This window comes from Phocoena sinus, chromosome 20 (assembly GCF_008692025.1).
Source record: "Phocoena sinus isolate mPhoSin1 chromosome 20, mPhoSin1.pri, whole genome shotgun sequence".
NCBI lineage: Eukaryota > Metazoa > Chordata > Mammalia > Artiodactyla > Phocoenidae > Phocoena > Phocoena sinus.
In genome coordinates, this window is record NC_045782.1 from 34137195 (window position 1) to 34159503 (window position 22309).

Sequence of the window (22309 nt, forward strand, 5' to 3'; positions counted from 1 at the left end):
GGCAGAAGAGTACTAGACACTGTCCTGGGAAGTGTGAGTCAGAGCATGTCCTGGGGAGAGGGAGTTCCAGAGTGTTCCGGCCTGGGGGACAGAAGGTTACATGCTTTTATTCACATCCAGTTCATCTTGAGTCAAGAGGTGGGGCTGTCTCCTTGGGGCCCGAGCCAGCCCTGGGAGGGACCTCGCTGCGGTGGGTTCTCACCTTCATAATGCCATTCCAGTTGTCACCTGTGGAGACTCGGAAGAGGGTCAGGAAGGCCATGCCAAAGTTCCGAAAGGTGGCATGGCGGCCCAGGCCCTCGCAGGGGTGTGTCTCGTCACACTCTGGAGGAGAAGGGAAGGGGACAGAGGCCCGCGTTAGTCCGGGAGCCCCTGGGTCTCCAGCCCTGGCTCCTCTGCCCTCCCTACCCCAACTCACCCAAGTCTCCAAAGAGCTCCACGCCCAGAGCTGCAAAGATGAAAAACAACAACATGAAGAGAAGTCCCAGGTTCCCCACCTGGAAAAGAGGAAAAGAAACGGAAAAGGTGCCACCGGATCTCCCAGCCAGCGTCCCTGAGCCCCCGCCCCTCTGGAGAGCACCCTCCCCTTCCCGAGAGGACCCTTCCCACCCACCCCCACCTCCCAGCTACCTGGGGCAGGGCCTGCATCACCGTGTCCAGCAGCGCCCGCATGCCCACGGCCATCTTCAGTAGCTTTAGCACTGCGGGACGGGACAACGTCGTGAGCTGGCCCCTCTGGGTCCCAGGTCACACAGCCGGTGGAGCCAGGGCCAGGCTGCCGTGGCTTCACCCCCACCCTCGGCCCGGCCCCCAGCTTCCCCTTTTGGCAGAGGCTGGAAGAAAGGCTCATGGAACCCACCCCCACCCCGTCCCTAGCCAGTCAGAGCTGAGCCCTGCCATCTCCCCCCGGGCAGGGCACCCTGGGAGGGTGGCCATGGTGGGCAGGCAGCCGGGCACCGACCTCGGGCAATACGCAACACCCTCATGATGCGGATGATGGTGGGGTTGATGGGCAGCGAGGCGTTGACCTCGATCTCCTCCAGCGTGATGCCCATGATAGACAGCAGCACAATGGCCAGGTCCAGCTGGTTCCACCTGAAAGCCCAGGACACAGCTCCCTGAGGGGGGCACTGCAGAGGAGGGGGCGGTCGTGGCAACACGAGTGGCACGTTCTCAGCCACAGAAAGGAGAATGGAGGTCAGCCTGTCCAGCCTTTCCATCCTGCAGAGAAGCGGTGGTTTATCTACAGTCACACGGCCAGTCGGTGGCACAGGTAGGGCTAGGACTTTAGCTCGAGGGCCTCTGCTTTTCGTTTTTTATCTAGCGTTAATATGGTATTTGCTCTGTGCCAAGCACTATTTGAAAGACTTTACAAATAGGAACTCACAATCTTCACAACTGTGATGTAGATACAGCTATTATATCCCATTCTGTGGATGAGGAAACGGAGAGCGATTAAGTAAGTAACTTACCCAGACTTACCCGCTTCTAAGTAATGGAGCCAGGATTCAGATCTGTCCAGGCAGTCTGGCTCCAGTCTAAGCCACACTGGTTTTCAGCTGTCAGTGTCTGCTGGCTCTGCCTTGCCAAGCTTCCTCCCTTCCCTCCCATCCCTCAGGCCCCGGATCTACCCCCACCCCGAGCCCACCATCAGCCCTGGGTAGGCCCTGGAGTGCAGTCTGAACCTCCAGAGTCAAGAAAGGTCTTCAGGCACTAGACCCTCCGGGGCATCTCCCTAGGAGAACACACCCTTTTGCCCACTCCCCTATGCCCCTCCCCTCTCTCTTACCTGTCCTGGAAGAACCGTCGAAAGCCAAAGGCCACCAGTTTGAAAACTGACTCCAAGACGAAGATGACAGTGAAGATGTAGTTGCAGATCTTCAGAGCCTCGTCCAGGATCTGGCAGGGATGGAGGCAAGATGCAGGGTCTCTTAAGGCCCAGGGACGATGCCTGCCCTGACCCCTCTATCATTCTTCCCAGATCTGGGAGACAAGGTGAGTCTAAGGGGGCCTTTCATCTCTTCCCACCATGATGGCTGACCATTGGTCACCACTCTAGGATAGAGTAGGGTTCTCATTTGCATGCATGATCCAAACTTCGTGTTGAAGGATCTCTCTCCTTGAGGGTCAGTGAGGAGATCACATGAGAATGTGCTGGAAGGCACAGAATGCTAGAACTGGAAGGGGCCTTTTGCGTTATCAGTGCGATGTCCCTATTTTACAGATGGGAAAACTGAGACGTGGAAGGCAGCTGACGGAGGCTTATTTGAGAGGTGGCAAGACCACAGGTGAGGTTTGGAGCTGGATGTTCACGAGAATTTCAACTCCAGAAGGGCAGGCACTGGTCCGCCTTCCTTACCCTCAAAGGTCCAGTGCGTTTAAGATACTCAATAAATATCTGCTGGGTGAAGAAACCAGGTCCTCTACTTCCTAGCTGTGTGACCTTGATCAAGTCAACTAACCTCTCTGAGCCTCAGTGTCCTCATCTGTAAAACCGAGATGAGACCGATCTTCAGAGGGTCACTGCAAGGGGTACAAGAGGACCCCCTCTAGGGCACCCAGCACTCGCCGGAGGCATTCTGGCTCAGGCTGGGTTAGATTCGCCTGGCAGGCCCATGGCTGGAGGTGGGGTCCAGATGGCCAGTCACTCGCTCCTACCTGGGGCTGCTGGTAGTGCTCCATGGCCATAGTGACCACGTTCAGCCCAATGACACCCGTGATGAAGAGATCCAGGTAGTGGCTGGTACACAGGTGGTGGACGAGGAGCCGGAAGCGGGAGTAGTCCGAGTAGTAGGGTTTGCACTGGGCCTCTGGTGGGGCAGCGGGGCAGGGAGGGGGGAACAGAGCAGCCATCGGGCCCTGCCCCCTGCGTCCCCTCCACCCACAGTCCCTCACAGCCACCAGCCTCCAATGCCAGAAACATTCCAGCGTCACCAGCACCCTCATCCCCCGCGCACTGCCCTTTTGGGGCAGGGGCAGCTCTCTCAGGGTCACCCCTCCAAGCGTTTGTTCTACTGGCTGCAGTTGGGCAAAGAAGGGGTCAGGACATGCAGAGCTCCCCACCCACATTAGACACCAGGTGAGCCCCCTTCCCGGCAGCCTCCAAAATCCAGCAGCCCCTTGTAACACCCTCGACTCGATGTTCTGCAGCAAGGCCAGATCAGTAGGTGAAAAACGACCGGTCTTATTGGACTCAGAGGAAGCTCCATCAATGCAGAGGTGAAGGCTCTTGCTCCCCCACCAAGCTCAGCCTCTCGAGGGGAGCAGAGGAGGTTACACAGAGCTGGGATTTGGAGATAAAACCGGGGATTGGAAATTGGACATCTTGTTGGCTGGCTGCACCAACCCACCGAGAGGGCCTCCGGGGGCGGGGGCAGGGTCTGGGCCTCCTGAACCCTCACGTGGGGGAGGGAGGAGGGGCGGCCACAGGGCTCTGCTCTGTCGCACCTGAAGGGCTCACCCAGTTTCTAATGAGGCTGTGCCCAGCCTGCTCCTGGGGGCCAGGGCAGCTTCCCCTGCAGGCTGGGCTGGAAGCACTGTCTGAGATCTGTCAGAGGCATCGTATTTCTCTTGTAATTAGTGAACCACTTAGTTATAAAAATCATGGTGCCAGAAGGTTGACCTACTAAAGCAGGCAGAACGAATCTGGGGGCGGGAGATTACAGGGGGCCCTTCCTCCACGTGTGAGGAAAGGCCATGCCAAGTTGGGGATACATGTCATCAGAGGCAGCTGACAGATTGGGTCCCCAGGCAGCCACAAAGAAAGAAGAGGCACCCCGTGGGGAGGCTTGGGGCAGCCTCAGGTCCCAGACAGCCCTTCCCCCTCAGGAGGTCTAGGGCGGAAGCCAGCGAGCCGGGGCTGCAGCCTCTGAGGACTGTGCCAGGGGCGGCAGGAAGCTTTGGGCTCAGGCCAGCTTGGTTATAACTGTCCTTTCCCATGCAGGACTATTAACAGAGAGGTAAACTGAGGCGGGGAGCGGCCTGGGTGGGCCCCCACCAAAGGCCAAAGGCAGAAGAGTACCCAAGAGCCGCCCGTCCAGCCTCACCAGATGCCACGCACCAGCATCGGCCTTGAGGTGTGGATAACCAAGAGGCAGAGAGCCCCAAGTGTTCTGGTGCGCCATGCGGCGCGTTGGGCCATACTTTTGTTTCCAGAGATGCGCCAGCCAACTGTGGCTTTGTTTGCTCAGGCAGCCCTCCCGGCCCCCAGGAGAATGGGGGTGGAGCGGCTGGGGTCAGGGGACAGCATGAGGCCACAGGTCATCCACACAGCGATGCTATCGTGGAGGGTGACTGGGCGAGCCAGCCTCTTCCTTCCTTCCTTCCTTCCTTCGGTACCCACAGAACCAGAGGGCGCTAGGCGCCCAGCGTTGCCTTAGCAGCTGGAACTCTCTCTCTGCATTAATCTCCATAAGTGCCGAAAGCACCCAATCCCATTATGCTAAACTAGGAATGGAGAATTAACTGAAATGTTTGAATACAATTAGGTTAGAAAAAGTGGCTCATTATTAGCCCTATTATTAGCTGCGACAATGCAGAGGAGAGGTTGGGAGAGTACCCCCCCTCCCCTGTCACCCCAGTCTGACTGTGTTGGCAGCCCCAGGCCAGATGGAGCTGCTGTCACCGCCTCCTGGCCTTGCTCTAGGAGTCTGAGGAACGGGTGGAGGCCCAGAGGGAAGGTGGGGGCAGGACAACTGAAGCAGGGCATCTGTTCACAGCGACCGGTCCCAGGCCCTTGAGGTCTGTACAGAGCCCTTCTACCCTCGGCCTGGACCTCAGACCAGCAGGTGCCCAGGCTGCCAGAAATCCCCCCATTAGAGCACAGGTCCAAAGAGTACCAGGGCCAACCTGATAAGCATCTCCTCGGCCAAACCCTTTGTTTTACAGAGGGAGAGAAGGAGGCCCATCAAAAAGTGAGTTATCTACACATTGTGAGGCAGCAACGGAGCCAGCCGGGACCTGAACTCCCAGCCCCAGTCCCTCACCAGCTGCCAGGTGGGTTTAGACACAAAGCCTTGGGGCTTTGGCCCGGAGGGTGCCCTCGAAGAGTTTGCCCAAAGGCTCTTGTTGCTGGGCTCTGAATGATGCCACGCCCCTTTTGCTACCGGACCTCGGTTCTACAGGCAAGCACCTGGGCTCAGAGAAGAAATTGAGAACCCCTGGGAGGAGCCTTGGGTGGGTGTGCTGCTCTGACAGCTCCAGCTGTAGCCCAGGAGGGGCCTTGACCAGTGGTCACTGCCATGTCGGCAGCCCTGGCCCCATCTCCCTGCCTCCTACCAGTATGAGCCGCCTTAGATGGAGAAAATACCAGAGTCAGACAGCGGGGAGAAGGGCACCCCTAGGACTGCCCAGCCCCCAGTCAGGGGTGGGAGCAGAGGAGAGGTGCAGTAGGGGGTGCAAGGCTGTGAGTGAGAACCACAGGCACAGTGAGTTAGTAGGGGTCCCCGGGAGCGCGAGGCACAGCCAGGGCGGAAGGTTTGCAAAGGAGTGTGGTGGGGCTAGGAGGAAGGCAGGGGTCACTCCCAGGGACACAGGCCCCCATGACAGAGGCCACCTTCAGCTGCTATAGCCAGGCCTGGTCAGTGGGTCCTGACGGAAGGAGAGAGGGTGAGTGGAGGTAGGTGCCACAGGAGGCCGAGGGGAGCAGAGCTGGTGCTGGAGGCTGAGTGATCACTTGAAGCTGCCTTGCTTGCGCGGCAGCCCCGGTCTCTCCTTCCGCCTGGAAGCTGGGCTGGACCCAGTTGTCTGGTCAGGACCATTTTCCTGATAATCAAAGACTCTTCCCTTCTGCCTCTCCCTGGGATATGGCTGCTCCGCTTCTGCTGGGGACAGCACAGGGTGGGAGTGGCGCTGGCAGGGAGGTATGGTGCGCGTGTTTGATTCCAGCAGCCCCAGACTAGAGGGTGTGATTTCATCCCCATCACACCGTTGGGTAGACTGAGGCACTACCATCGCCACCCCCTGCGAGCTGATTGGAGATGCAGACGCTCAGGTCCTACCCTGGACCACTCTGTGAGAATCTCTAAGGTGGGGCTCAGTGGGGAATCTGTGTTTTAATATGTCCTCTGGGTGATTCTCAGGCACGGTGAAATTTGAAAAGCTCTAGTGTGGACCACACAGAACACAAGGTTTGGGAAAGAGGAACATGGGGTGACGTGAGCCCTTGTTTGGGGTCTCTGCGTCTTCATTACCAGCTGGAAGGGTAAGACACTGTTGTAACCAGTGTACATACCTGCCTGTGCCAACAGGAGCATGGCAGAATGTCCCCAGAAGGGGGCGGTGCAGTGTGAGAGTGTTTAGCATTAAGTGGGTATGTCAGGAGACCGTCTCGGGGGCCATGGGAATCTGCACGTGTTGATTCTTGGGGGAGAAGCCTCTGTGGGCCAGCCCTGTGGTATTTTGGCATGAGTGTGTGTAGACACGTCAGCCTACAGACCAGGTGAACCTGTAAGGGAAAAGCTGAAGGCCACGTCCCCTCACCCTCCTCTCATTCCCTAACACATCAGGGACTCACAGTACAGCCTGACTCTAAGAGGTGGGGCCCAGGCAATCCAGACACAAAGCAGCTGGAGCCTCCTGAGCCCACAGATGGTCTCTCAATGCCAAACATCATAGCTCAGCACCGTGAGGACAGGAGATATCGACCCACCCGGGGCCTCAGGGGTGACCTCTCAAATGGCAGCTCAGGGGGTCCCCTTTGATCAAGCAGCCCAGCACCCAGAGGGCAGCGTCTGCTGGAGTCAGGCTCCTGGGAGAATGCAGAAAAGTGGAGAAAGGTACAGCCCATGGTTCCCAGCCTGGAGTCCCAATCCCTCAGCAGCCTGAGGAGGCAGCCACGTGGGGGTCCTTAGGTTCTTCTCAATCTTTCTAAAGGCTTATAGGAAATCATATGCCTGTGCTAAGACCCCACAAGCTAATTTAATGGCAAAATGGTCTTTCTTTGCTATCGTTCAGTGTGAAAGCTTCTGCAGCTCAGAAGCTCTGATTAGCAATTAGATGAGCCGTTGATTAATAAAAACGGTGAAACAAAATCATAATTGAAGTGCTCTCAACTTCAATGACAGTCTTTTAAAATGCGGGGTCTGTTGGAGGAGATGACAAGGGGGGCCCATGGGGACGAACAGGTTGGGAACCGCTGGGTGGAGACATCAGAGGGTGTAACGAGGCGCCACGACTCCGTCACAGATTCTCAAAACCTCTGAACCTCTGTCTGGGGGCTGTGCTGGGAGAGCAGGGGCCAAAGGACCGGGGGAGAGCAGGCAGAACCAGGAAGGCCTTCCCAGGGCCACGGCTCTCAAAGAGAATGACCCAACTCACTCCCAAATCTTTGGCTTTTGGGGGAGGGGCACGTGACTAACTCGGGCCTTTGATTCCTAATTCCTGCTGTTCGCAGCGATGACGTGGCCACTGCAATTACCTGGCCATTAATGAGTCTGTTCAATTATTCATCGTTACATTTTTAAAACAAATCTGCTCCCTCTCTGCTCCTCTTATCCTGTCCGCTTGGATCAAAGTACCCCCTTCAGACGAAAGGAGGCAGGAGAGATTGCCGCTCTGAAAATCGAACAGTGTGACCTGGGAGGAGGTGGCAGGGGGCTGGGAGCTCGGGCCTCGGAAGCCTGGCCAGACAAGGAGGGTCCACCAAGAGAAGCTGGATGGAGGGGTGTGCTAAGGCCCTCACCTCCTGTCCAGCTAGCACAGGCCTATGGGGTGCCATGGAGCCCGGCACCCCAGGGACCCTTAGCCCTCACCCCGAGAGGACAGAATCAGTGAGCCATGGAGAGGGAGCAAAGAGGATGCCGGCACACATGAGGCGGGCCTGACTGCCCGGGCCACACCCTGGAACCCACAACCCCAGACGCAGTACCTGGCGCCGCGCTGGCTGAGCTGCCGGAAGCAATTACATCGTCCAGCATTAGATCTAAAAGAACGAAACACGACATCGGTCACTGGCCGGACCAGGTGCGCTGGGCAGGGCCCCCTCAGCAGCTTGCTCCCCCTGGGCTCTGACCCTCACTCTTCCTACGAATAGGGCGTGCTGAGCAAGGGTGGCTTGTCCTGAGTGCCAGCCCCAAACTCGGGCACAGGGCACTCGAGGAAGCTGAGCGCCAGCTCATCAGGGTCACAGGGGCAGGGAGTCGGAGGCATGGGGAGGGCAGGAAGCCTGTCCTCAGAACAGATGTCCACTCCTACCCGTGCTGCAGCCTCAGCAGCCCCTGAGAAGGCTGCAGACCCCGGAAGGGGAGCCAGCTGGTCAGGCAGGGCCACGGGTGCCTCCTGCCAAAAGAGTTCCACCTGCAGATGTCCTGCTGAGAGGGCAGACTGCAAGGAGGGGCGGCGTGGGAGCACGGCTGCTGGGGGCAGTGCACCTGCTCGGCCTCAGCCATCCACAGGGAGCCAAGATGGGGCCCCTGGCCCAGATCTGCTGCCCAGAGGCCAGTGTCCCCGCCCCGCCTCTCACAGGGAGCGGGGGCTCTGTCCCACCCAACCTCCCCCACACCCCCCTACAGCCCTCCCCTCGCTCCAGGTGCCTTCACAGGTGGCAGGAGATAGAGCCAGGGGCTGAGGGGGGCACCGCAGCCCCCGACCCTCTTGGTAGTACTCACATTTCAACAAACCAAAGGGAAAACTCAGAGCACCTCACGGATCTTATCGGCATAAGAAAGACGGTTGTGAAAGGGTAGAGAGAGGAGGGGAAACCCACAGACCAAACAGAGGCAGACACACAAAGGCCTTGAGAAACCCACACATAAAGACACTTAGAGAGACGTGGGCAGTGACTGAGAGAGAGTCCCACAGATTGTCGAGTACCAGACAGAGAGGCAGGAGTCCTGCAGACGGGGAGGGGAGCCAAGTGCAGACACACAGGGAGACAACAGGACCCGCACGCCTGTCACCCCTTGCGTCCTCCCTGGAATCTGGGTGTCTTTCGCTTAGCCTCGGCCCGCCCACTGGCATGAGAGTGTGAGGAGGGAGGGGGTGGGGGCCTCACCCGGCCAATGGCAAGAGATGTTGGAGATCCAAGGTGAGGGGCTGAAGGGTCTAAGTCCAGAGCGTCATGACCTTAGAGTTCCCGTGACCTCAGACCTTCCCTGAGCTGAGGGAGTATTTTTGTACCACTTGGCAAAAAAAAAAGGACAGTCGGGAAGCCAGGGAGTTCTTCTGGAGATCGGGAGGAAGGAGGGGTCTGGGGTTTGCTCACGCCACGGTCCATCTGTAGGTTCTGCTGAGGCCTTGCCCAGCAGCTACAGACACTGGGTCCCACAGGATGAAGACGCTTGCTCGCCAGCGCTGGGGCAGGCAAGGCTGGCACTTGGGCCAAGCCCGGGGTCAATGGGCACTGGCACGGGGCAAGGCGGCAGGATTTTCATCCCATGAGGCTCCTCTCAGAGTCGAGCTGGGAGGGACCGTGCATCAGCTCCCACCTGGCACCATCTGGGGAGCACAATGCGAGACCGGGAGCCCCGCAGGGGGGCAGCTCCCCTGCCCTCACAGGGCTGAACTGGTCTGCTTCATGCAGGCTCTAGAGGCTGACATGCTCTCGAGGGGAAGGGGGAGGGGAGGGGGTGGGAGCATCTTCTCCCCGCCCCAGCCCCAGCCCCTAGCCCCTAGCCCCCTACAGTCGCAAGGCCAAGGTCAAGTACGACTCAGAGAGATGTGGAAAGACTACCGACCAGCCATCTGCTTCTCCTTACTCCTTCTCTTTTTCTCCAATCTCCGTAGACGCTTCTCCTCCCGCCGCCGGGCCTCCTCCTCCTCCTGGTGCTGCCGACACTTGTGGAAGTTCTCCACCACCACGCCCACGAACATGTTCAGGACAAAGAAGGCCACGATGAGCAGGAACGAGATGAAGTACAGCAGCATCCAGGGGTTGTGGTTCATGATGGGCTGGTGGGGAGCAGGAAGGACAAAGTGGAGACATTAGCTCAAGGGTAACTGTCACGGGTGCTGCCCTACAGCCTGCGTTCCTTAAGACAGGGCCTGTGCACTCAGTTACGCAGACCCAGCAGGTGATGTAAAGGAATGATGTGGGTTTGGTGTTAGGCAGTAGGGAAAGGTGGGGACTGTGGCTAAATATAGAGAGTGGATGTTCTATCCAAAAGGGGCAGCTGCTTCTTTCATTCAGCTGACTCCTGCCCTTCAGGAATTCAAGCCCAGTGTTTCCAGATCTTTGGACTTCTCCTGAGCAGGCCCAAATCCAGATTTCCATGTAAAATTTGTCAATTTTTTTTTTTTTTTTGCATTACGCAGGCCTCTCACTGCTGCGGCCTCTCCCACTGCGGAGCACAGGCTCTGGACGCGTAGGCTCAGCGGCCATGGCTCACGGGCCCAGCCGCTCCGCGGCATGTGGGATCCTCCCGGACCAGGGCACAAACCCGCGTCCCCTGCGTCGTCAGGCGGACTCTCAACCACTGCGCCACCAGGGAAGCCCAAATTTGTCAATTTCTAACTGCTTACCACTAATTCAAAAAGTTTTAAATATGTTACAAGCCAATAAAGCATGACCGGATTTGCCCGCAGGCCACCAGTTACAGCCTCTGATGTAAGAGGTGATGCCTCTTGGATGGCGTTTTGCCAACCTGCCTTGCTGTCTTTCTGTCCAAGCCTACGCCCATCACACCTGAAGTTGGCCCACGGTGAGTGACCTGAGCGCAAAGATGGATCCTGCCCACCTCAGCCCTACCTGCTGGTCCACACCGACAGCATCCAGCCCATCATACATGATATCCACCCAGCCGTCCTTAGAGGCCAGCACGAACAGGGACATTAGGGCCTGCGGCGGGGGAGGAAAGAACCACTTGAAACCTAGGATGCATGGCCAAGCCACCCACCACTTCCACCCAAAGCACCTCCTGGCAGTAGCTCGGGGGACCCTAGGCCTTCAGAGTCACCCTCCAGGCCCCGGGAGAGCTCTCTTTCCCAAGTCTCCTTGGCTGCTATGAAGCCAGAAGAGCCGTGGGAGATGACCTCAGCCAGGTAGAGCAAGGGACCCCAGAGTCCTGGAAATCCGGAAACCAAAACCAGGGTGGGGCAGGGAAATAAACCAGCAACGCTGAGCGAGCTATTTCATTTTCTACATTTCTGTTTCTGTGAATGTGGAGTGAGAAATAGAATCACCTTGACGATATGCCTGCACCTTGTACCGTGCTAAACAAATACACACCTCATCGCACTGTATCCTCCCTGTTCCCCTCCAAGGAGGTCCCATTAGGACCCGTTCACTAGCTGACGAGACAGAGGTGGGCCAGTTGCCCTGCATGCATCACTAAGCATGGACTTGTGTCCTTCCCAGACTCCTGCCACCACTCCCACCTCCACCTTGCAGCCTGGGGCTCACCTGGCCGAGGTTGTCAAAGTTGTACTTGTGCCGGACCCACCGGTAACTGGCCTCAGCACAGTCTGACTTGTTAGTGATGTTCCTGGTGTCCTCGCCCTGGCACACGAAGAACTTCCCTTTGAAGAGCTGAACACACATATACCCGGAGACAGAGAGAAGTGAGCTGTGAGCACAGCAAGCCCAGACCAGCCCTGGGGCTTAAGAGCTCTGGGCACGCCCTGGGTGAGGGCCAGGTGCTCGGTCAGGTCAGAGAAACACTGACAGGAGCCTCCCCTGCAGGCACCCCTTTCTCGGGGCTCCTTGGAGCAGAGGCCCTGGAGAGGAAGGAAAGGTCCTTGGGGAGGGCACTGGGAAAGGGTGGAAGGAGGGGAACAGTCATTCACTTTCTACAAAGGGGGAGGCCCGTGATTCTCCAAGTGGGGCCCCTGGACCAGCCTCATGAGCATCACCTGGGAATGTGCTCAAGAGTACACATTCTCAGGACCACCCCCAACCCAGTGAGGCAGACACTCTAGGGGAGGGCCGAGGGATCTGGACTGATGGACCCCAATTAACAGATGAGGGAAACTGAGGCTCAGAGAAGTAAATTCACTCATTAAGGCCATACAACCAGTAGGTGGTGGAAAGGGGGCTCGAGCTCAGGTCTTTCCGACTGGAAAGCTCACCCTCACTCCAGAACAGAGAAGGCTATGACTGTGGGGAAGGGATTTGAGGGACAGGAGGACCAGGGGGCCTAAGTAGGCCAAAAGTAAGGGAAGGGGAAGGGGCACCGGGTGTGCAGAGAGGCACCACGCAGCCCTGGCAAACGTACACCAGACTGGTCTCTAGAGCCAGAGGATTCGAGGAAACACAAGAATACCCCGTCCCCAGGGCAGAGTGGATACCCCAAGAAGCCAAAGGAAGGGATAGGGATGGGGGTAGCCACCCAGGAGCTCCCTCTGGCCCAACAGCAGCCATCTACACTGCAGCTGAAACATCTGGAGCCTGGGGCGAGGCGGGGTGCTCCGGAAGAGCAGGACGGAGGGGCTCCCCTGGCTCCCGGAGGCGCCGGCTGAATCCTGCAGGCAGCTCCCTTTCTTTTTCCTCCAAAGCCAAGTTCCCTCCCTGGGACAGAGGCCAAGTTTCCCCAGCAGCCCCCACTTCCTGCCTCGTCTGGGGTCTGCACCCGCCTGCCTGCCAGCTCCCTGCTAACCTGGCCCAGCTGCCTGGGCCCTGGATCCCCAGGCCTGGCCTGCAGCCCACCCGCTCCAGCAGGGAAGGAAGGGAGGGGATCCCTGAGCAGACCGTGGGCCAAGGCCAGCGTCTGCGCTTGGAGTGGCGCGTGAGAGGGCAGAGCGGCAGCCTGCGTGGGCACTGGTCAGAGCCCGAGGCCCTGTCCCCGTTGTGGCCTCTTCCAGGTTCCCAGTTTTCTCCAGAATGCCCAGGAGGCAAAGGGGCCTGAGGCCTCGGGCTTCGAGGGAAGCATCCCTATTCATTCTTTTCTGGGATAAAGGTGGCGGCGGCACCTGGAGCCGCAGCATCCCGGGGCCAGGAGGAAGGCTACTCCTCAGGTTTCTGCTGACAGCTGGCCCCAGACCCCCACAAACCTGCACCCCCAGGATGCCAAAAATGATGAAGAAGGCACAACAGATGACCACAATGTTGCCAATGGGCTTCAGCGAGGACATCAGCGTTTCCACCACCAGCTTCAGCCCCTGTGCCCGACTGATTACCCTGGGGAGGGAGGGAGGGGGGTAAGAGGGGTTCCCGGCTCAGACGCTCCCTTGCCCCTTGCCCTGCTTGCCACTCCCTCCCATCTTGGCTCACTCGTCCCCATCCTGGGCTCTAGTGGAGGGAAGAGGTTGACACTCTGGGCTTACGCTGCAGACACCCCCCCACCCACCCCCAGACCTCCACCTCCACTGCCAGGATATCAAAGTATTACCTGATGGGGCTGGGGTGCTGATTCAACCCAGGGATGCAGTGTGTTGTGGGGATGGGGAGATAAACTTGTGCGGAGCACGTAGAGGGCGGGCGGGGACGGAAGGGGTGGGGAGGTGGGTCATCACAGCCAGGAAAACCCTCGCTGCTCAGTCAGTATCCACCCCGTGCACGTCCCCACCCACGGAAATTCCCGACTCTGGGTGGGGGTCGGGGCGACTGCCTTCTTGGTGAGATCCCCTGCTACAAGTGTTACCTGGACCTGGCGGGTAGTCCCTGGGATTGCGGGGGAAAGAGGGGGAAAGCAGGAAACAAAGCCTGTCACTTCACGGGGAAGGCCAAGTGTCACCCCCGAGGGTACCACCCAAGGGAGAGCTGCGGCTGAAGGATGTGAGGGTCCTGCCTATGGCCACTTGTACTGTGCCCTGCAGGAGTATGTCACGTGGCGGGGGTCACTGAGGGGGGTGCCCGTGGAGGGAGACTGCTGGGTCCGCAGTTAAACCCAGTGAGAAGCGACGTCTGGAGTGGGGGACGGGGCTCCCTGTGGGGTCACAGGCAGGAAGCAGGGGCAGGCGGGGTGCCGGCCGTTGGGGTGTGCCTGCCCAGGGCACCTGAGCGGGCGCAGGGTTCGCAGAAGCCGCAGCACCCTCAGCATGCCCAGGATCTTGGTGCCGCTGTCGGAGACCATGGACACCAGGATGTCGATGACGGAGATGAGCACCAGCAGCCCGTCCAGAACGTTCCAGCTGCTGCGCAGGTAGGCCTGCTCCCCGCAGCACCAGCCCAGCGCCACCACCTGAGGACGCCCGTGCGTCACCGTCAGTCCCCAGCCCTGCCCTCCACTTGTGACCCAGGCTCTCCACCCCCACCGAGCGCCAGATGGCTCCAAACCGACGCCGACCCCACATCACCTTCACTGTCATCTCAGCCAGAAAGACTGCGGTGAAGATGTAATTGGAGAGGGTCAGGAAGATGCGTTCCTGTAAGAGAGAGCGGGCAGGTGTTGCCACCGGGACCCCCTCCTCGGGCCGTGTCTGCTCTGCACACGGAAGCCAGGAGCTGCCTCCAATATCTGACTCAGAACGAAACCCCCCGCTCTCCCCAGCAAAGCAGACAATCTCCTTCCTGCTCTCCCCACCCCCCCACTCAGACACACACACACACGCACACACACACGGAGCCAGCGTCAAGCCCCGACTCACTTGCAGCTCTGGCCGCAGTCCCACTCTTGCCCCTGAACAGAATTGCCCCCCCACTACCTCCCGGAGCGGCCTTGAGGGGAAAGCGCTTCCCACCGCAGTGCTGTCATCTGAGCCCCGTATCTCAGGCCCTATTCATCAATTCCTTTCTTAAAACTGGAGCAGGATTTAGCTTGATCCCTTGACGCCCCATCCTACTCTCCTCTGCTCCACGCACTTGCTTTCCTGCTGTGTGCCCCAGAAATGGAGCCGCAGGGCAAGCTGGGGGCCCGAGTACAGGCTGTGCGTCCCCAGGCACCATATTTATGCCAGGCATAGGGCGAAGCAGGGCAGGAAAGAAGGCGACCCAATCCCCTGATATCTGTGGGCTGATTCCATCGTTGGGTGGCCAAGAGAGGGGTGTAGAGAGCTGGAGAGGCGGCGGCAGGCAAAGCGTGAGTGTCAGAGGGAGTGAGAAGCAGCGAAAGGGGAGAGGGAGAAGCACACACATGACAGAGCTAGAGATGGAGGGGCTGAGTGGGAAGGTGGGGGAGAGACGTGGCCACAGTGAGCTCTGAGGCAGGGCCCTGGGCGGGAGGCAGACGAGGGGGCCAGTGTGACCGGCCACCCTTGCTCCAGGGCTGGGGGTCCCCGGTGCTGTGCTCTCTCACCTATTCCCAGGCTGGCCCTCCACTCCCCAGGCTCCCTTCACCACCACCACCACCCGCCCCCCACCCCCCACTGGCCTGGCTGGAGCCCACCCTAATGGAAAACAGAAGCCCCAGAAATGTCGAAAACTGAACATTGGTATGCGAGGCAGCAAGGAGGGGCGGAGACCACCTCCAAGCTAGTGGTGAAAGATGCCAGGAGGGGCAGCAGAGCCCCCCACCCTTCTAGGACCTGGATCGCTGTGGGGCGACAGGCTGAGATGCCCGGCTGGGGAGAGACAGCTCCCAGGACCGGCTGGGCCCATCCTGAAGAGGTCAGGCCTGGGGGAGTATGTCCAGATGCGCCGGCCCATGGCCTCTCCTCTCCTTCCGAGGAGGACTGGCAGGTTCACAGCCAAGCAGAAGTGACCAGTGGTCCTCCAAACGCCCCTGAAACCCTACTTGCCTGTGACCTGGCGGTACCCTGAGGAGCGAAGGGCAGCTTCCCTCCCCGACGTGGCACCGCCAATGGGGCAGATTGGGCAGGACGCCTCCCCGTCAGTCACCAGGTCCTGGAGACCCTCTGCCACTCAGCCCGGCCAGGGCCAGTCTCACTGTTGGCCTCACCATGACACTCACTGACTCACATACAGGCCTCACAAACCCCCGGCGCGTGAGAACAGCCCATCTACAAACGGCTCGGTGCCACGAAGCTCACTTTTCCCCGGGCAGGCGAGGAGAAAGGCCCACTCCCCCAGCTGGCTGCTGTGTCACAGAAGGGAAACGGAGGCCGGCGGGGGACACAGGAGGCATCCTGGGGCGTCGGTTGCACGGGTCAGAGTCAGAGAGATTCCTGGCTCCCTGCCTCCGTGTCTCTCCGGGCCTCCCTGCCCGCCTGGCTCGCTGCATGGGTGCTAACCCGCTCATCCGGGAGGGCTGGGCGCCAAGCAGGCGCTCCGAAGCCGCTGTGTCAGCCCCAGTGACTCACAGCACTGTGGGGGTCGATCCTGGGGCGCTCCATGGCGATGGTGATGCAGTTGAGAAAGATAATGACGAGGACCACATGGTCGAACATCTTGTGGGTGATGATTCGGTGACACAGGAGGCGGAACCTGTTCCGGGACAGAGGCAAAGGCTGAGTCAGGGGGAGCAGGAGGGGGGGACAGCAGTAAGGGGCACTGCCCCTACCCACCCTGGGACCCTCCCATCCCCAGGCCCCGCTCTCATCCTCCCCCACATCAGGGGACACTTCTAGCATCCCTGGGATGGAGATGCAGGAGAATTTCCCACGAGAAGGAGAGGTTGGGGTGCAGGTCAGGGACCCTCTTGCTGACCTTGACTGAGGAGGGAAGATGTAGGCAGACCAGGAGTCTCGCTCCAGGCAGCAGGCAGGGAGCCGGGCCCGGACCCACGCTCTCATCCTTTCCCCTTTGCTCTGTAGAAGGATGGCCCGGGATGTGAGCAGGGCCAGGCCTCCAAGTTCCTGATCCCTGGTTCCTCAGCGGCCCCGTGGCCCTCACGCCTGGTCTACCCTCTCCACTCTGGCCCAGCCCTATGCCTGGCTTCTCTTCCTGTATTCTTAAAACCACCGCAGCATCTCCCCAAAGGCCCCCCCTCAGCCCCTGAGCATGCCTCACTTCCTTCATCTCCCCAACCCCTCGCTTCCCCCGGGCTCTCCTCTCTTCCTGTCTCTGCCTCCAGCCCAGCCCCCTGCCTGCGTTCCCTCCTTCCCTCCCCGGCGGGCTTGGAAGCCACGTCAATTATCAGACACTGTCCCCATCACAGCTGCCTGTTCGAAGACACACCTGGCATGAGGAGACACTGGACCTTTCTCACATGCTAACCCTGGGGTCCCAGGTCCCTGAGGCCCATCCCCAGGGTTAACGGTGGTGGTGAGGGGGTTGGGAAAAGGGTGAATGGGTAAAAGTGGGTGTGAGATCAAAGCTTGTGATGAGGTAGAGGTGAGAGAGGGGGACAGAGGAGGGTATCAGTTTGGAGAGATGAGTGATGGGTCTTTCTGAGTCACAGTGGGAGGGCCATGAAAGATTCATACACATCTGCCCGAAGCCATTCTTATCCACCAAGGATGCAGAGCTGCAGACCCAGGCATGACAAGGATCTGGGGCTTGGTGGGACGGGCAGAGGGAGAAAGGGGCTGTTTGAAGCCTGGCTTCAGGGATGATATCCCTCGAGATCCTTTGGGCGTGATGGTAACTCCCTGAATGCCATACAACTGGGAGGGGGTCGTCCAGTCCTGCACCAGGTCAGGCACAGCTCCCCTCACTCAAGGTCAGGGGTGAGAGGTCACTGTGCCCACAGGGGCCTCACCAAGTTGCCCTCGTCATCGCCATCGTCCCCATCCAGTGGGGGATCGTCGGGCCGCAGGGCCCGGGTCAGGCGTCCTGGAGCTGACTTGCCGTTGCAATCCCGGTGCTCAGAGGCTGAGCTGCGGCCACTGGCTGTGCGGTGCAGCCCGGGCACCTGCAGTGTGTCCGGCAGGTCAAAGGAGCTCTTAGCTTCCCGCTCCAGGGAGCCCCTGCGGCGGCAGTCACTGCCCGCTGGGCTGGCGCGCTCCTCTTCCGAGCTCTCCTGCTCATCCTGGCTCTCCTGGCCGTCGCCCGACAACAGGGACCTCCGCTCCCCACTCGGGCTCCTCCGCTTCAGGCTGGGGGCGCGGCCCAGGCTGTTCCGGCTGGAGCGCCTACTAGTCCAGCGGCTCGCTGCGCTCCAGGGACTGTGCGGGGAGCTGCGGGCGCTCGGCTGGGGGCCGAACGGAGGAGAGAGTGGTCTCAGCCAGGGCCTCATGGCCCCACGCCCCTTCACGTGCATCCTGGCTCCTGTGAGCCTCTCTGGCCTCACATCAGGGACAGAGGTATGAGCAGGAGCCCTGGACCTGGATGCCCGGACTCACACCATCTGTGCGACCTTGGGCAAGTCACTAACCCTCTGCGTGCCTCAGTTCCTCATCTGTAAAAGCTATATGACCCTAGCACCTGTTCCTCATTTAGGTGAGTGGCAGTATAAAATCACAGTGAGAGCGTGGGCCCTGACACCAGCCTCCTGGATTAAAATGCTGGCTCTGTTGCCTGCTCACTGGGGAGCTTCCCACAGATCACTTTGGCAATCTGAGACTCAGGTCCCCGTCTGAAAAATGGGGATGATATTGGTACCTACCAGATGGTTGCTGTGAGGACCACGTGCATTAAGAACACTTATAAGCAATGTCTAGAACAGTGTCTGGCACAGAATCAGTAACTGGATGGGGTTTGCTATTATTAAGATGAGGTATTACTAAGATGAGGCATTCCCTCCCGTTTTACAGAGGGAAATGAGTCTCATCCAAGGACACTCGGGGAACAGAAGAAATAGAAGAAGAACCCTGCTCTTTTGCCCCCAAGGCCAAGGCTCCTGCGTCTGCCTGCATTACCAGCCCTGCTGACGCCCCCGGGCCTTGTCTACACCGTGGCTCAGGGGCTGTCTCCTTGGGCCTCTGCCCATTCCACCTCCCTTCCCTCCTGATGTCTGTACATCTCCCACTGTCGGGCCCCCACATGCACCCCCTACCGGTGACTTCGTCTCGTGGGGTGCCCCCGGTTCGGCCGACCCACTGCTGCTGGCGCGGCGGGACGCGGGGCCCAGAACCTCGGCCAGGCCAGTGCTGGAGCTCTTGGGCAGCGACATGGGTGTGGCGGCCGTGTGGATGATGAGAGGGGGCAACAGGCTCCTCCGCAGCTCCGGGTGCTCTCCCAGAGACACCACTGCAGGGGGAGAGACGGAGAGACCCTGAGTCCACTCAAGGCTGGCCTAGAGCCAGGGGCTGCCCCCGCAGAGAGATACTCACAGGCCAAGCGCTTCTTCCTGTCCCCATCGCCATCCAGGCTGGGCGAGAAGAAATCGGGCTCTGACTCGGACTTGGTGGCATCTCCCTAGGGTGGGAGAGCAGCGGGCCATTAGGAACCTGGCCGGGCAGGGGTTGGTAGGGTGGACCGGGGTCTCCCTGTCTTCACACGCACACACCACATATAGGCCACAAGGAACCAGCAACCACGGCACGAGGCATGCACTGGCTCAGGCCAGACCACCCAGGCTTGGAGCCCAGGGCTCTCAAGGGCCCGTGATACCTCAGAGAAGCCCACGGCTATCCCCAGAACCCACAGCACAACCATCATGGCTGGGACTGGCTTCAAGAATGGCTGAGAGGAGAGGGGATAGCCTGGCAGGCAGGTGGCACAGACCAGAGGGAGCTGGGGACCTGGGTGAAGTAGTCACTAGAGCCTCATCTCCGAAGGCCACTTGTGCCCTCTGCCTTCCCTCCATGGCTGCCCTCCCCTGAGCCTCAGACCCAAGGCCCCAGAGAAAAACTGAAGGACCCCAGACAGAGCAGCTCAGCCCGAGGATGCCACTTCCGTCCCTCTACTTCTTCCCTCCATCTTCCCCAAGCCCCCACCTTCTCCCCTGGCCCCATTTTTACCTCTCTCCCTGTCTCTGGGACAGTTTTTTCTTCCTCCTTAGCAGGTCAGTAGGTTCCCCAGTAATTACACACTTCTCCTTAAGAAGTTATTAAGAAATACTTGATTGCTACTTTTGATAAGGACATAAATATTGCGTAATTGGCATCTCAGGGGATCATTTTCATTAACTCAGTTTACATCCTAACGAGGCCTTTAATTATCAAGTGGGATCTCCAGGGGGCTGCTTGGGATGTGGGGTCCCACGGCAGCCCTGGCTTTGCCCGAATTCTGGTGCCAGTGCAGGAAACGGCAGGGCACAGGCTCAGTGTGGGGGCCAGGGGAGGAGCATGCCCCCGAGTACCTGCTGGACCTTCTGGGTGGTCAAGGGGCCAGAGACACAGAAGTAGATTTTAAATTCTGGTACATTCCGGCAAGAGGCACACCCACCCCCACATCCTCCAAAGCCTTGTTCTGAGCTGAGACAGCTTGTGGGGTCTCCAACAGAGGCTCAAGGCAAGGAGGAGAGGAGAGAGATGGGGGAGCACACGGTCTGCGGCCACAGATCCCGACTTCACTGAGGCCCGACGACCCAGACTCCTCGGGGACCGCAGTGGAGGTACACACATGCGGTGTACCACACACGTGCACACAGAGGATTCTAAGTCCCTTCCTTCTCCGGCCCATCCACTGGTCTGGTGGGACGGATTGGCGCCCTTTGCGGGTGAACAGGGCAGAGGCAAGGAGGCCCTCCCCTCAGATGTCCTCAAGGGGGAAGGGACTTAAAATCAAAGCAAACCTCACGACACCAAGGACCACCATGGCCACCACAGGTTGCACAGCAGCTGAGCGTGAACACAAGCACAGACACGGAGGCAGAATGGGGGCATGGGGCACGGCGGGCATGCCGACTCAGGATCGCATACCTACCCCCTGGGAGTCGACAGGCAGCTGAATACAGCTTAACTGTCCACTCGCATCTTCCCGTTTGCTGATTTCCTACAGGGAGAGGGGGAGGCAGGGGACGGGCGCTGGTTACAGGCGCCGGGCTTTCAAACAGCAGCAATGTTGAAAGAGGAGGAAGAAAAGGAGGGGTGCAAACCCAACAGCGGGGGAAATGAGACATGGGGTGGGGGAGGAGAAGAGAGGGAACGGTATGGCCTTCCAGAATTCAACCACAGGCCCTGGAGCCAGAATGAACCTGAAGGGTGAGGGCAGAGGCCACAGAGATGGGAACAAGGGCAGGGAAGGAGACCGAGCCCTCCATTAATCCTGATAATACCAGCTATCATTCACTGGGGGCGTGGCAGGCATCACACAGCCGCTGCATTAACACTGGCTCACCTCCTCTCCAGGTGGGAAGGAGGTGCAGCTAGCACCATCTTAGAGAGAGCACCTGAGGTTAGGAGAAGTTAAGAAAACTGCCCCAAGTCACACAGAGACTAAGAGATGCATCTGGGCCTCGTACCCGAATCTCCAGCTCACCTTTCACTGGCTCTGAAGCAGCCGGCCGGGAGGGTGGGAAGGAGGGGTGGGTGGAAGTCAGAGGTGGGGGAGGAGACAGAGGGCCGGAGCAAGCACAGGCCTCTTCACGCCTAACTCCAAACCAGATGCTCCTACCAAGACGAGGTGTGACGAGTGACACTGGGATGATGGCTACAATGTTGTTTGATGTCAGTGAACGGCCTCACACAGGGCCTGCTGCCTGTTCGTTTCATTAAGTGTGCAGATGATAAATATATAGGGATTCAGGGCACCGCCCCCTGCAAGTCAGAGTATAAACAGCCCAGCTGGCCCGGTCCTCTAGGCGACCCCCTCCCACGTCTTGGCAGGGTGGCAAGGCCAGCAGGGGGCCACCCTTGAGGCCCCCTGCTGGTGACGCCCAACAAAATGGGGGTGGCCACTGCTTCCACTGAGGTAGGTGGCCTCGTTTGTAAAAAAGCAGGTCACCACAACAGCAAAAGCCTGCCTCTTCTGCCAGATGGCGGGGCTCCCTCACAGCCACATGTGTGCGCCCTGAAACTCCGTACCGCTGAGGGCAGGCAGCTGGCACTGAGTGACCAACCTCCCCCCCCACCCAGGGCTTTACAGGACAGTGAGAAGCTGGTCCAGCTCCTCACACGGGCACTTCAGGGCCACGGCCGCCGCCCACCGCCTTGAAGAGGGGTTGATCCTGAAATCCTTTGTCCGTCCCACCCCAGACCCAAAGCATCATGACCAGAGTGGGACTCTCTCCCAGGCACTTGTCGAGGAGGGTATGGCCCCAGGCCCTGGCCAATCCCTCACGCTGGGGCAGCCACAAGCCCCCAGCAGGGCCAGAGTGACCAGGCCAGGCCCAAAGGCCAGGCTGCTCTCCACTCCCACACGCAGCCTTTGCCACTGCCTAGCAACCAGGCCGGCTCAGCGGCTCTCGGTTTAACAAGGTGTCTGCTGGAAGGACCAGTGATGGGGGGCTGCTGCCCGTGCTGGGCGTTTCCAAGACTGCCGAGCTGGCTGAACGGCCACTTGAGGGCGGGAGATAGGCTTGGGGTGTTTTCCATTTCCACAGAGTTCCACAGGAATTTTTCTGCGAGAATGTTAGCTGTCGGGAACTGTGGTTTGGACGAGGCTGAAGGACCCCTGTCCCCACTCAGCTCCTCTTCCCACAGGCCAAGAGCAGTGGCCAAGTGGTGGGTCTCCATACAGACCTTGATTCTTGTGGAAGCACGTTGGCACCCTTAACCCTTCAGGCCCCAGGGAAACCCCAAATAAATGTCCCATCCCAGGGAGAGTACCAAT

General features: G+C 59.3%; 1 protein-coding gene across 7 annotated transcripts in view; it reads right to left on the reverse strand.

Annotated features, from left to right (window-relative positions):
- The window catches only part of CACNA1G (calcium voltage-gated channel subunit alpha1 G), a 63021-nt gene that overhangs the window by 8286 nt on the left and 32426 nt on the right, over positions 1–22309 (reverse strand). For 3 of the 7 annotated variants that reach the window (XM_032615918.1, XM_032615917.1, XM_032615915.1), the window contains exons 14-31: positions 18925–19009; positions 18648–18841; positions 17412–17843; positions 16418–16518; positions 16072–16195; positions 14170–14238; positions 13870–14054; positions 12925–13051; positions 11339–11464; positions 10685–10774; positions 9675–9888; positions 7868–7921; positions 2659–2810; positions 1790–1899; positions 962–1095; positions 631–701; positions 419–497; positions 203–324 (exon numbers count right to left, since the gene is read on the reverse strand). In XM_032615918.1, the coding sequence (XP_032471809.1) occupies positions 203–324; positions 419–497; positions 631–701; positions 962–1095; positions 1790–1899; positions 2659–2810; positions 7868–7921; positions 9675–9888; positions 10685–10774; positions 11339–11464; positions 12925–13051; positions 13870–14054; positions 14170–14238; positions 16072–16195; positions 16418–16518; positions 17412–17843; positions 18648–18841; positions 18925–19009 (2469 nt within the window). The remainder of the gene's footprint in view (positions 1–202; positions 325–418; positions 498–630; positions 702–961; positions 1096–1789; positions 1900–2658; positions 2811–7867; positions 7922–9674; positions 9889–10684; positions 10775–11338; positions 11465–12924; positions 13052–13869; positions 14055–14169; positions 14239–16071; positions 16196–16417; positions 16519–17411; positions 17844–18647; positions 18842–18924; positions 19010–22309) is intronic. The other 4 variants (XM_032615916.1, XM_032615920.1, XR_004347377.1 and 1 more) reach the window with 3 other exon arrangements.